General features: G+C 43.4%; 1 protein-coding gene across 5 annotated transcripts in view; it reads left to right on the top strand.

The window, feature by feature from the left end:
- AFF4 (ALF transcription elongation factor 4) overlaps positions 1 to 14830 on the top strand; it is a 42882-nt gene that overhangs the window by 9437 nt on the left and 18615 nt on the right. For 4 of the 5 annotated variants that reach the window (XM_088536808.1, XM_088536810.1, XM_088536811.1 and 1 more), the window contains exons 1-5: positions 4363 to 4516; positions 7304 to 7430; positions 8174 to 8965; positions 10337 to 10381; positions 11279 to 11365. In XM_088536808.1, the coding sequence (XP_088392934.1) occupies positions 7308 to 7430; positions 8174 to 8965; positions 10337 to 10381; positions 11279 to 11365 (1047 nt within the window). In that variant the 5' untranslated portion in view covers positions 4363 to 4516; positions 7304 to 7307. Of the gene's footprint in view, positions 1 to 4362; positions 4517 to 7303; positions 7431 to 8173; positions 8966 to 10336; positions 10382 to 11278; positions 11366 to 14830 lie in introns of those variants that run through there. The other variant, XM_088536809.1, reaches the window with a different exon arrangement.

The raw sequence follows: 14830 nt of genomic DNA on the forward strand, positions 1-14830 counted from the left end.
GTGTTTAAACATCTTCGCGGGTGGAGGAGAACTCGCTCCTCCAAACGCCTGCGAAGGGCTGAGCGCCTTGTATGACAGCTTAGTTCATTATCTCAACTCCTGAGGTGTGCTTTAGTACGCTCATCCAGCAGAATGCATCAAACCTGGTTACAATGGCAAGTTTAAGATAAATCTGCCTTGTGAACAAGTGCAGACAGGTGATTTTTGCACAGAACTGGAGGAAGCGGTGGTTACCTGTAGGTAATTCACTGGAAAATCTTGTTCCCTCCTTAGTTTTTCTGCGCTCTTTTTAAAATAGGAGAAGGATGTGAGCCTTGGAACGCATGTGGATTTTCCCTCTTGTTACTCTTACAGTTGATGGGTCTTGATTAGAACATTACAGACTGTTTGAAGTCTCACCCAAAACATACTTATCGGAGAGTTTCTGCAAAGTGAATCCTGACTTAATGCTAATGCCGTGGAGTTCACAGGGCTCCAGTGTAATGATGCTCTTTATGAAGGCAAATTAATGTGAGGAAGTCAGAGCTGTAATAGGCCGATTAATGTTAGATGTCTGAATAACGATTGCTTAATAAAATTTAACCACCAATTGTCTTGGCTTCAAAGTTTAAACAGAAGAACATGTAGGCACAGGAATGGGTTATTAAGTTTCTGTCCAATTAAACTGCAGAATATTGTTGGGAAACAGTATTATCATATGCTTTGGTTAGCCTGTGCGGACATGAAAAAATTGCATGTAAAAACTGTGTTTGTGGTTACATCTTTGCACTGTGCTTCATTATGGAGTATACTTCAGAATTTGAAAGGGTGAGAAGGGTGTTCTAATACAAAACTGAATTGGGTTGAAATGTGCTGAATTGAGAATTGTGTGAGAAACTAAATTCTGTTTTCAGTGGATGGCAATTTCTTTTCCTGAAATGTGGGGCATCAGAAGCAACGCTTTAAATGATATTGAGAGGAGTGTCATTGGCTTGGTTAAGAAACCTTTTTATGGGCCTGCAAATAGCTTTAGTGTTGCAAGACAAGGCCAACAAACCCGCGACCGCTGGGGAAGGCCGCGTTCAACGCGCAGACGTGGCGCGCGCCGGTCCCGAGCGCCTCTTGTGCCTTGCCCCTATCCGAGCGGGAGCCCTGGCACGGGGCTCGGGAAGCTGCGGGACGTGGTGGTTTCTGCAGGTTACGCTCTGTGCTATCGCAGTGCTCGGATTTTCGCCATCCCGCTCTCCTCAGCGAGTCGATCCCGTGGTCGTTCTCGAGTCAGTCCCCACCGTTCCTCTCCAGCTGCTTTGCAGATAGAGGGGCAGCCGGATTATCTCTTGCACTGCTGTTTGGGTCCGTGGAGAGTGAAGCCGTGAGCAGGAATTGGGCCATGAGTCACTAGGTTTCTGTATTTTTCTAGTCTTTTCTGTAGGGACAGTACAGAAAGCAGGGTCTCAAGCTGATGGCCTGTGTGCAGCTCTGCTCTCCGGGGACAGAAAAGCTGGGAGCTTTGTTTCCAAGAGCCAGGCAGATTTATGGACTCTTCCACTCCATAAATGGGATAGAAAGGAGACAAATAGGCAGAACTGAAAGCTTTAGGTCCGCCTTTCCTTGGAGGAGGTAGAGGGCGAGTGGAGGAACCTAGCTGATAAAACTGAAGTGGGATGTAATTACTCGCGTCTTCATTTGCCCGGGGACGTTGGAATTAACACCCAGTAGTTGCAGGGCGGCTTTGCTGCTCTTGCGGCGCTGGGGGTTCGTGCCTGTGTTGTGTGGCCGATGCAGCTGAAAGCCCCGCTCCGCTGGGCGAGCAGGCCCCGCAGCAAGCTGCGAGCCCCGTGTGCAGGCAGCCGCCTCGCACCCTGCCCCGCGCTGCTCGGCCGTGTGCTTGTGCTCTCTGCTCTCTGTTTTGAACGCTCTGCCACCCTTACGGTGCCTACGGACCTGCTCCTCTCCACTGCTCGTGTCTCCCTGCGGAGCCTCCAGGCACAATTCTTGGCACGGTGGTCAGGGTGGATGAACACTACACACATCCCTGCTTGTGTGAGTGGTGAATCTCTCGTGCCTGTTTTTATTTTGCATTGCCATTAGCTCAGACCTTGTAACGAACCTTGTAAGGGGGGTATCTTCCTGCTAGAGATGGAGTTATGTTAAAAACAGACAAACCAAACCCCCAACTTTCTCACCAGAATGTCTAGGATGGCTCAGGTTTTATTATCAGACACATATGTGATCTTGCTATGGGAGTCTGCCTAACCATGGACTGATTGATTGATACTGAATTACAATTTTGGAATGTTTTTGCTATACCAAACTTTGTATTTGTGAAGCAGATCAAGTTTGTAGTTGGAGCTACCCCAAGGTAAATACCCCTCCCTTGACAAAGAATCCTGTTTCTTATTGATCAGAGCTGATGGAAAGCTTCAGCCCTTGTGTCAGGAGGTGCCAGGAAAGCAAATAAAATGGAATGCTTAATTTCATGTATGATGAGAAACAGGAGAAAAAAAAATGATGGTTTGCATTTTCTGTAAATTCTTCTTAGTTTTGCTGCTTATTTCAATGTGTTGTAAAGACTGAAGACTGCTTTGGCTTGCAGGGCTTTTGGCGAGACCTAGAATAACTTAAGTTTATTTTTAAAGTGTCTTTTATCTCTACCAGTGTATGCTGGCAGATTCAGTGTCCAGTTCACAGAAATAGTCTATTTGCAACATTGATTATCCATTAAACTTTACCTAGAGAAGCTTTTACAGTCTGGGATATTTTTGTGCAAAGCCGTTCCATTGTGGTAGGAAATGTTTTACATTTTTACTTGATCTTACTTTCTTTTTTTTTAATTTTAAAAAAGGAAGGCTAAAGTCCAAGACTTTCACTTTTGCTAAATATTAAATATAACTCTTGGCAATATCAGAGCATATTCTGATTTTGAGCATCATTTTGTCTTTTGTCATGGGATGATTATCTGATTATCTGAATTTCTCCCTTCTTAACGATTCTTACATGGGTGCATTTGCACTAACACGGACAGAAGAGCTTTTCAGGCCTGTGTGTGGCTTTTGCATCGGGCTAGTGAAGATGCCACACTCCGTGCACAGCTGGGAGAACAAGCTGTTCTGAAATGCTGTTTGTCATCGTGGTGGAAGTCAACTAAATATTTGAAATGAATAGCAGGAATCTTTGGGAAGGAATTAGATGGGGCATTGGGACAACTTGTGTGTATTTTTAAATACTTCTGCAAACATGTAATTCCTGATGATGGGCAAAATTTCCAGCTTCTCCCTCCACTTCTCTCTGCTCGGTGGCAGTGTCAGGCCCTGGGGCAGCAGGATGTGAGGCTATAAGTGACCCTCTGTGCTCTGTACCCTCTCTCCGAAGAGTGTTTAGCACTCGTGGCCAACGCTGTCAAACCAACCTCGTGTGCTTCATCAGCGCCGAGTAACAGGACCGAGGAAACCGGCTGTTGGATTTCTCTTGCTTACGAGACCGATTCAGAAAGAAGAAAGTCCCCGAACTGAGATGAGAGAGTCCTGGAGGAAGTGCAGGTGCTGCAGAGATGCCGCGAAGCTGCCCTGCCACGTGCTCGGGAGCTGCCCTTTGGGCTCCCGCAGTGCGTTCCCACCGGGATTGTCCTGGCGGCTCCTCGCCCTGTGCCCAGGCAGTTGGAGCGGTGCCAGCGAGGGGGTTGGGAGCTCGGGCAGGGACCCTCTCTTTGCTGCTTGCAGTGGTTGGGGGAGCAGAGCAGGCCAGGACGGTCCCTTCCTTACAGTGCTGCTGGTCAAACTGGGGATTTTTTTCTCCCATGTAGCACAAAACTGGGAGCACGGTCCAAAAGCCGTCTAGGTGGGATGTGTCCCACGCAGCAGGGCTGGAAGGTGGCAACTGCTGCGCAGAGAGGCAGCAGCAGCGCGAGGGTTTCACAACTGGTTATGAAGTCCAAGGTTGTGGCCACACAAGCAAATGCTGCCACCAGAGCCAGGCCTTCTTTGCCCTGCAGATGAGCAGAAACACCAAACAGATCCATACGGAGATGGGAACTCCATCTCCTGTGTTTCTGGTATGGATGATTTGAGTGATGCTCAGCTGAATTGTGTGCTAGATATATTTAAAGCAGCAGTTAAAAACGGTTTCTTTGATTGAAAAATAAACTTGTCCTGCAAGTTTCTGCAGGCTTCCTGCGCGAGTTTCCGTCTTGCTCCTCCGACCAGGTGTTGGGCTGGAGAGGGGAGGCGGGAGACACGAGCGGGCGCTGGAGCCGCGTGCGGCAACTGGGGCACAAGGAGCGACTCGAGCCTGCCAGAATTGTTTGTCCTGGAAATGGCAGTGTCACTCTGTGCTTTTGGCCTGGTTTCTGATATCTTTTAATTTTTGGCTTTTTCTTTCCCTAGATGTGGAAGCTAAGGTGACTCGCATCCTTGCGGCGGGGGCAGTAGTCTCGTCGCCCTTAGCCTGGCTCTGCCCTTCCTGGGAGTTCCCGCTTGCACTCAGGCCTCCAAGGACGAGGGGAAGGGAAGTTTTAGCAGGATCCGGCTCCTAGCAGCAGGTACGAGTCAAGTTCTTCCTCTTCATGGGGAGGAGGAGCGAGGAGAGCGCTGTCCCCTGGATTGGGACACGGGGGTCCCTGCTGGGAGCCGCTCGGGGTGCTACGCATGGGTGGGAGAAGCCCTGGCCCGCGTGTGGGGAGGGAGCGGGTGCTCGCGGGCACCGCAGCGGTGTGAGGACACAGCACCGGGGTCACCTCGGCTTTGGAGTGGAAAAAACAGGCTGGCAAAAAGCACTTGGTTTTGATCACCACTTTTCCCTTTTCAGGGTATATTAAAACAACTGCTTATAATGACAGGTGGTCTGAAAACTTTTTGTGCTGTCTGTTGACTAAAGTTATTTGCTAACAGTGTTGATTTGGTAGAGATGCCGTAGTCTTTGGCTTTTCAAAGTGCTTCTGCTACATCCTGCTCCTGCAAATTCAACTGTTTTTCATTGCTGTGCAAGATAAGAATTGCAAAGTGATCTGCAGCCAGACCTCAGAGCCCACCCAACCACCAGCTATTGGCTTCCTCTGCTTATGTTTTTGGTGCTGGCGGGATTTCAGTAGCTCAGTACCCTCTGTAGGTACCCAAAAGGTCCCTGCCTAGAGAGGGAGAGGATCAGAAAGCAGCAAGTGTAATGGGTTCCATCCCTTCGAGCTGTTGGCTCTAGTGACCCCCTCACCCAGGTGGTTAAAATGACGACCCACTGGGATGTTTGTCTTTTACTGCCCTGCATGAGGCTGGCAAGGAGTCCTAAAACATCTGATTATCTGGTGTCATATTCCTGATGACTAATTTGCATTGAGTAACTGGTTTGACTCCAGCTCTCATCTTGGGGAGTTTCTGCTCCAGAGGCCCCTCCAGGTGCAACCATGTTCCAGGTGGTCATGGCTTGTTTGCTGCCCCCAAAGAGCAGGAGTAAATATTGATAACGTTTTGGAAGATGATGCCTAACTCTGTAAAAGCTAATAGAGATCTCTTGGTTAATATTCAATCCCCTATTTACAAAATCTTAATGAAAAATTTTTAATTACAATTATTAGGTTGTAGATGTATGGCTGTATTAATTGGCTGTGTTGGTATATCTACACGAATAAACTATTGAGGTAGGTGAGCACACTTCTACTCCCTGCCTAATGATTTGCCCTTAATAGTAAAAAGACATTGACTCAGACTGTTCCAAGTGGCTTTAACTGATCAGTACCTACAGTTAAATCTGATTGTGTCAGTGTTTCAATCCCATACTTACAAGAAACTGGGAGCACTATCTGAAAAATAATTTTAGCTCTTAAGCTTCTAAAGCAATTTCACATTTTGCTGTTATGGTTTGCTAGCCAGATTCCAGGGAAAGAGTTCCCCTCTCAGTAGGCAGAACTAGTGTACACCTTGAGTTAATTCAGCTAATTTTAGCGTAACTGGAGAGGAAAAAACATAATTTTCACATGTAAGTTAAAATTTATACTCGTAGGCTTGATATCGGCATTGAGTTGGGTTATGCTAAGTCATGTACCTTGTTTACAATGCAAATACTGCAGGGAAATGCAGCTATCTGTTGCCTTAAAAGAATCAAATATTTAAATTTATATCGAGGGTTTATTCTGATTTTGGCATCCTCTTACATTTCTTCATACTCAGACTAGCAGACAAAACGAAGCCAAATGAATAAGAAACAAGGTTAAATTAATTTCAAGACGAGAAGGCTTACATTAGAAAAATGAGTGATAGGTTGGAGTCTTGTTTAGAGTGGAATAGCTGTTTTTGCACAGCTTCCAAATTAATGCTTTTGTAAACATGTTGAAAATAATCAGGCAGTTGTCTCAAAACAAGAAATGACTTTCCGAGCAGATGGCTTTTTCAGTTCAGACTGCAAAGCATGTGGAAGGACATTATTGCTTTGCTGGAAGCACCTACCATATTTCTGCAGATCAGTAAGGCGAATTTATGAATCTCTTGCCATGAAGTTAGAGCTGCCTGTTTTATCACCTTCTTTGCTTATTTATGCAAGTCCCAATCTGAGTTTTATCAAACTCAAAGGGGATTTCTTTTAAAAGTCACTTTTTCTAATTGCTGCCATTTGACATACTACTGATGACTCAAGCAGCAAGACCAGGGTTGAGAGGGGTGACATCCAGGTTCTTAATCCATGTTTTTTGGGAAGGTCAGACTGTATGGCCTGAGGCAAAAGATTCATTATTACCAAAGCTTCAGTGAAATACTGTTTTGAGTAAAATTTCATTTGGGAGCTAGGGAGACCTGGAAACAACATCAAAGCTTGAGGTTGGATTATGGTAGAGGAAGGGTGCCAAGAGAGGTGCATTAGAACACAAACAAAACCCCATTTAAAGCAGGAGTCATGTGTTGAGTGGGTGGCGGATAAGAGCAAAATTGGGGAAAATTTGAGGTGGGGGTAGCGAGGAGAAAAAAGGGTAATTTTAGAAGTGAATGGCCAATGAACTGCATGGATTGAAATAGGCTAATGATTCTGCAAGTGAAATGTTTTGAAACAGTATTTGGCTTGAGAGCTTTGTGTGTTTCTTTCCTTTTTCCTTTTTTTTTTTAATCACTGCATAAACTGTCAAAGTGTCAGTAACAGAAATGGAAATTTGTCTGTAAATTGTGGGTTACGGCTGTCCTAGGGGCCAGAGCTTGTGAATGGGTCGCCCTTGCTGGCTTTGAGGAGGCGCAGTCAGAACGGGGCTCTGAACGGCGCTCCTTTTCTGGCCAGGCGGCTCCGGCGGGCTGCCTGTTTGCTTCCATCCCTCCCCGCTTCCCTTCTGTGATCAAAACTTGTGTTTTATTTACAGCAACATGAACCGTGAAGACCGGAATGTGCTGCGTATGAAAGAAAGGGAAAGGCGAAATCAAGAAATTCAACAGGGTGAAGAGGCCTTTCCACCCAACTCTCCCCTCTTTGCTGAACCATACAAAGTTGTGAGTTCATGCACTCTTTAGTTTTTGTAGCAGGAATCATATGCAATGAATTTCTACAGGATTTTTTTTAGAACACAACTCCCTTGTCAGCTAGTATTTAAGCAGGGATTGAAATAAGGATGGGCAGTTAGTTACTAACCTATTCTACTAGCAGATATAAAATAATCCTTGTGATGGAGGGGCTGCTTTGAAGGGAGTAAGGAATGGGGCAATGAAACCTTAAATTTTTTTTGGTTTTCTTCTGCCTTTGCTACGCTGGCTCAAAACATTTAAACTGCTGTTTGTGTTACGGCAAATAGCTTTTGGGGGGCGTGTTTTAGCCTGCTGCTAAACTTTCTAACCTACAATCAGTGTAATCCAGATTTGGGTAAATCCAGAAATGGAATATTCCAAGTAGGAGCTCATTTTCAAATGCTGAAATGCTTAATATAGTGAAGTTATCAGCTTTTTAGCACAGGAAATGCTGATGTAGTTTTTTGGTTGTTTGATGTCAGCATAAGAAAAGGCTAAGGAGGGCTGTGGCTGAAGTGCATCTTTTCTTTATGTTTGGAAGGGTTAAGTTACTGCTTAAGAAACAAACTAAAAATAGGAATTGGAAACAGTAGCAAAAAAGACATGGATGTTAACCATAATTTCAGACATAGAATTCAGATCAGCTGCAATAATTGTGTCAGGTCAGTCTACTGAAGTTGTGACTTTTGTAACTCTATTTCGCATCTGCTTTTTAAAAATGATTTTCACAGACCAGCAAAGAAGACAAACTGTCTAGTCGTATTCAGAGCATGCTTGGAAATTATGATGAAATGACGGATCTTATAGGAGATAGATCGCTACAGAAGCTTGTTGGATTTCCCAAACCAACTGTACCATCAACAGCTGATGAAAAATCAAACCAAAGTTTCTTTGGTGAACAGAGACATAATACCAGCTCACATCAGAGTAGCAAATGGACTCCGGTAGGACCAGCACCCAGCACTTCCTCACAATCGCAGAAACGGTCCTCGGGTTTACAGAGCGGCCACAGCAGTCAGCGTGGCAATGGCAATAACACTAGCAGTAGTGGCCAGAGACATGACCGTGACTCGTACAGTAGCAGCAGCAGCCGCAAAAAAAGCCAGCATGGATCAGAACACTCCAAATCCCGCTCTTCCAGCCCTGGAAAACCATCTGCTGTTTCCTCACTGAGTTCCAGCCATTCTAGATCTCATGGAAACGATCATCACAACAAAGAACATCAACGTTCAAAATCGCCCCGGGATCCTGATGCCAGCTGGGACTCTCCCTCCCGTGTCCCCTCATTTTCGAGTGGACAACACTCTAATCAGTCTTTTCCACCTTCCCTCATGTCCAAGTCCAATTCAATGTTACAAAAACCCACTGCTTATGTAAGGCCAATGGATGGGCAGGAATCCATGGAACCAAAGTTATCCTCTGAACACTACAGTAGTCAGACTCATAGCAGCAGCGTGAATGAGCTGAAGCCCAGCAGCAAAGCACACCTAACCAAGCTGAAAATACCTTCTCAGCCACTGGATGTAAGTTGCTACCAGTTTACTGCTCTGGTTTGTTTTTTTAGTGAAGCCCCCTCAGGCTGGAATTTTCCAACTTAAAATCCTAGGCTAACCAAAAAATAGTTTTTAGTGAATAGGCTGCTTCTTGTTAAAGTAACGTATCTTCAACTTCAGCAGGAAAACCTGTGTTTTGCATAGGAAATGTACAAATGTACATTTATTTATTTTTTCCTTCTGCTTCTTCCACATGGATGCCATGATTTTTATTAAGGAAAGTTAATTTTAGCTTAGAGATGCTAGTTTTTCTAAAGTACTTGTTCACTAACTTCTAACTAGACTAGTAGGATATCCACGAAGATGACAAGCCACCTGCATATCTAGTCTTTACTGTGGGCCACGGTTTGTTAGCCTCGTGGTGCTTTGTCTGCATGTATCAATTTCTTTAGCAGTGTGTAATGATTACTATACACGAGGATGCCTTCACCTAGTGATAGCCAAACCCAAAGCAACCAAACTGAATGGGGATCAGGTGCTTTTTTTTTTTTTTTTTTTGATTGTGTATGTTGGATGCAAAACCACATTGGTTTAACAACTTTCAGTAGTTTGGCAGTTCTTGAGTCAGCAGGGCATGGACTGAACTACTGTTTGCTTGGAGGCAGTGCGCCTTCTTAATGAAAAATAATGTCACTGCATCTCCCGTTAGCTGCTTGAATAGTGGAGGCCAGAGAAAGGCTGTTCCTTGAACTTCAAAAAAGAGCAAATAAGATCCAGAAAAACTGTAAGGAAAATCAGCAATAACTTATTTCCACATTCATAAAGCCTTGACATGCTGATGCAGACACAGTGAAAGGTACAGTAACTTTGCTTCCTTCCTGCTTTTAGTGGTCAGGGGTATAGGAAATTCGTAGTTTCATAACTATTGCTTTCTCTAGTTATAAGCTGTAATGTATGTTTTGCTTCTTAATACTGCCTATGTCATTACTCTGTGTTTACTGTCACGCATTTGAATTCTGAGGACAAACAGTGGCTTCTTCCAGGAACTGACAGAAAGTTATGATTCTCCTTCCCCTCTCCAGAAATTCTTAATAACACTGACTGCCTAGGATTGCTTTTACTTTAACTGTCAAGTGAGTGGAAGAGGTTATTGTGGCAGTTTTATGTATCTGATATATTTGCTTTTCATAACTCAATGTGACTCACGCCATAAAAAATATGGATTTATCTGCTATTAGAGCTAATGTTGCTGAAAAGAATTAGCAAGGTCTGTTTATATCAGTACGGAGCCTGCATGAATCACGATAAGTACTGCAATTTGTTTGTAACTGCTTTTAACCCCTGGGATCTTTTAAAGAAGATTTGCTTTAAGAGACATTAATCCTGAGTTTTGGTTTGTAGGCATCAGCATCTGGTGATGTGAGTTGTGTGGATGAAATTCTAAAAGTAAGTTCTCTGTACTTTTGTTCATAACGTATTTGTTGAAAATACCAGCACTGCTTGGGAGGTGGGAAGTGCTCTGCCGAGGAAGATTGCCTCTTTAAATTGCCTCCACTGCAGGGCATTCGAGGCTTCTTTTATTGCTCTCCTAAGGGAGGTGGACTAGGGAAAAGTCCACCAGACACAGGCCTGTTTGTGAGCTGCTCCTTGCATTGCTGGGCACGTCATTTCCTGGGCACCCCGTCACGTTCCTTCGCTTTAAGCTGCTTCCCTTTTACCACCTGGAACGAGCCATTTCTTCCACCACAGCAGAGTTCTGATGATCTAATAACCTTTTTGGGTGGTGATAACTTTCTACCTCGGTTATTTTCTCTAGTCTTGTGGCCCCTCATATGATCACCTGCTCCTATGTCTTTCCTTGTGAAAGAAGCAGCAGATTCATATCTGTGCAAGATAAGAATTGCAAAGTTATCTGCAGCGAGCAATTCAGAAGGCGTTTGATTTCTGCTATTTCCCAAACGCTGCGGGCTTCCCTTTCCACAGGAAGGAAAGAAATAGCCCTCTTTCTATCCCCTTATCCTACATGCTCTTTTCATCCTCTCTGACTTCTTCTGCAGTTCATGTTCAGGCCAACCAGTTTTATCAATTTTAGGCCTTTCTGTCTGCTCCCTTTGTTACTGCATCTTAGCTATTTGTTTTTGTGGATAACAATTTAAGACTTAGGTTCATGTGCAAAATATTTTATACACTTGGGAAATTAAAATTTGAATATAAAGTTTAGTGAAATGTGAACAATAAGCTGAAACTCGAGATGTAGGGTTACAATTTGAATCAGGTTTGTAACTTTAAATCTTTGGTCTGGTTTAACTTTGTTAACTGCTTTTCTCTTTGGTCTGGCTGCAGGAGATGACCCATTCTTGGCCTCCTCCACTGACTGCTATTCACACACCATGCAAAACAGAACCATCAAAATTTCCTTTTCCAACAAAGGTCAGTGCCGTAGTTAAATACTGAATGCTATTAGAACAAGAGTAAGTGCTATTAAAGATCAGGATTTTGGAAGATTTTTAAAATTTAATTTGGGGTAGTTATGCATTTATTTCAGTGATTTGCATTCCTTTATCTTGCTTTACAACATAATTTGTCAGCAGTAGCCTTTTGAAGATGTAGTTGTTTTTCCTCTATCTCTCTGATTTACACACAGCCATCTGCAAAGGCATGTACAGTAGATCTTTCCTTTTAAGCTTTTTTTCATAATTAATACCTTCAGAGTATTTCTGATTTGAAAGTGCCACTGAGATGTTTTCCCTGGTGGTGAAATGCTCTGTGCCAATTTTGGTAGAAGCAAGAAAGTGTTGCATTTGCCTCCACCTTACAAAGTAATGGAGCCTGGCTTGTGAGTGGTATAAAATTTAAAATACACTTTTGTGCAAAGTGAATTTTCTCATAATTTTGATGTCCATGAGTAGTTCTATTAAATCTATTAAAAGAGAGAGATGTTCAGCTGCAGAAGTTCTCTCAGATCATTTGTCTTGAAAGATCTCTTTCTAACTTTCCATATTCTTAATAACTACTGAATTTTTTAAGCCATTAATTCTAAAAAGAAACAAGTCACTTCTTGCTGATGGTGATGGGCTGCGGTATGTGTCAGGATTGCTGCCTGAGCCACCGTTGCTGAGGAAAGTGCGGTTCTCATTTCTGCCCTCCTCCTCCCAGTTATGTGCTCCCATCCCTCGGGAGCAGCTCCAAGCTCTTCTGGCTCACTAAAATGAAGAGTTAAAAAAGGATTAAGTCATGGGGAAATGAAGTACTTTTTCCTGCCAGGTTAGTGGTTTGCATAACTTGTAGAAGGGTCTCATGATTGCAAGGGCTGACACAAGGAGGGGGGTGAGCAGAGAACTGTTGCAGCAGCCCAGCTGCCTGTGGAACTGCAGCCTAAAATCTTCTCCATGAGGAGCAGGAGATACGTCTTCCAGGTGGCTTCACAGCAGATTTCCCCCTCTGCAAGGGCTGCCAATTTGCATTAAAAATGTTTCAGGGGGAGTGGTAAAGACATGCAGCAAACAGAGCCAGGCCGCTGTGGGCCGCGGCGCCCGTCCCAGCTTGCACGGAGGATGTGAATGACTTGGCTTCAGGCCTCGGGAGGTGTGAGGGGGCCTGCCTGCCACCCGAGAGCAGCTATTTTTAAAGAGAACAAACTGGTTTTAATTAATTTATTTATATATACTTTTTTCTTTCCCTGGAAGAATATTGTTACCTACATGCAAAAGAGAACAAGTTTTAAGAGAAATTTTCAGTTACATCAGACCTGGTATCATTCATAAGAGCTTATTTCTGAAAAGACTGATTGCAGGCTGGAGTGAAAAATGAGTTTTGGTGAATATGACCAGGAGGCAGATACCGTGTTCACTGTATCCTGTTGAGAGGCAAAACTGCCAGAATAAACTGGGCATTCAAGTCCAAATTATTAGTGTCAAACAATATATTTTTATTTTCAAATACATACATCAATTCACTGCACATAGTTGTACGTCAGTTTTTAAAATGACATTTTAAATTACATTTTTAAATAAGCTTATGTAAATTTTATCCAATATTTATTGGTAACGCATAGAATTCAGCTTGGATCCAAAGTAAATAATGAGCAAACTTAGTAGGGAAGATTAAACTTCTGAGAAATGCAGTTCATGAAGTTACGATACAGAGTTGAAGCGCAGACATTTATCTTAGATTGTATCGATTCGTTTTTCCAAGGAAAGATGTGCAGGAGTGAAGCAGAGACTGCATCTAAATGGACATTGTTCTAGGTTAGATTAAGTAATTACACTGTCGTGATTGGAGGTGCCATGGTGTTACTTGGCAAATAAAGCTGTCACTGTGGAGTTGCATCTATTGAGTCCTTGACTGAGAAATAGTGATAACTTAACATGTAATAGTTGATCGTCAAGGATTGCCCACTATTGCACAAATGTCCTAGCCCTTTTGCAACTACAGCTTACAGCACAGTGTTTTAAGACAAACCAGAACTGGTGGCTTTGCCTTAAAATGCAGCTCTGCAGCCTGTGGTATCTGGGAGCTGTTGGGCAGGCAGGGTAGATAGCTGTGGGTTGCAACTTTAGCAAATACAGTGCAGTTTGAGCTGGCTGACTCGTTCAAGAATTCATGGTTTGTTTCCTGTACCTACTGATTACCAATAAAAGATTTAACTTTGCAGTATGATCTTTTTACAAAGTCAGCACTTCTCTAAAATGTACTGGGACACTCTGACACAATTTCAGGCTGTTGGAAGCTCAGCAAACATGATCACAAAAAAAAACGGTGCCGTTTATCTTTTTTTTTTTTTTCTTTTTTTTTTTTTTAAAAAGTGATTGTCACAATCCAGCAGGCTCCCCTTTTCCTAGCTGCAGAGCATTGCTCTGTGTGTTTCCTAGTTGATCCAAATTGCTCCCCAAAACAGAATAATCTGAAGTGTTTTAAGAAGCTTTTCTCATTGAGCTTTCTTATATAATCTGTCTGACAGGTGGTCTTGTCATGTGAATGGTTCAACATCACCGTTTTAGCCTTCTCTTTCAATGATAGGATGTTTTTGATTTTATTTGTATTTGAAAGTCAGTGTAAAGAAGCTCTAACACATGAAGTATTGAATACTGTTTATAACTAGTTTGACAGGACTGAGTTTTTGTTTTCAGCATTTGTTACAGTTAGTTATAAGAGAATATTTACATGTGAGCTCTGGTAATAGTTCGCAGCAGAGTGGGAAGAGATTTACGTTTAATCCAGGTGATTTACCTAGGTGAGCAGTTTGTTAATACAGCTTTCTCAAAGGCTCCAGCTGCATCTTCTGATTACCTCTTGGCCAAAGGTCCCAGAAACCAAGTGCACTACGTGCGCATCCACCAAACTCCCCCGGCTGCTGACAAGTGATGTGGTTCAGGTCCTGACATTTGCCTGCGTGCCCCAGGGCTGGGCTCTGTCCCGCTGGCATCGCCTGCCGAGCTGTGCTCGTCTCGGTGCGTCTCGCTTCTCACCAGTGACCTGGAACTGCAGTGCGTATGGCACCGTCCTCAGATCTGCTTTTGAAGGCAAATCTAGAAACAAGCCTGATTGTCTGGACTTAAATCATAATCTTAACAATATAATTGTGAGCTTAATACATATTTACCTTGCATAAGTTCCTTTCATTCAAGGTTTCTTTGCTGTGTTATATAAAGTTAGGAAGAAAAACAAAACTTTTTTTTTTTCTTCTTTTTGTAAAGAAACAAAGCCCAAATGTTTCTTCATCAGTGAAGATACTTACTTCACTGCTTTACTTGCTCCTGAACCCTTGGGGAGGTGCTTTCCCTTTACACTGCAAGCACCCTGTGAGATTGCTATGGACTACTAGATTCTTTGTCCATTTGGCTTAATTTGGGCTGGAAGGTGTGCAGAAATGTGGAGGGAAGCTAAATAAGATCC

This window comes from Tinamus guttatus, unplaced genomic scaffold, assembly GCF_059628265.1.
Source record: "Tinamus guttatus ecotype Peru unplaced genomic scaffold, ASM5962826v1 Tinamus_guttatus_pri_ptg000710l, whole genome shotgun sequence".
NCBI lineage: Eukaryota > Metazoa > Chordata > Aves > Tinamiformes > Tinamidae > Tinamus > Tinamus guttatus.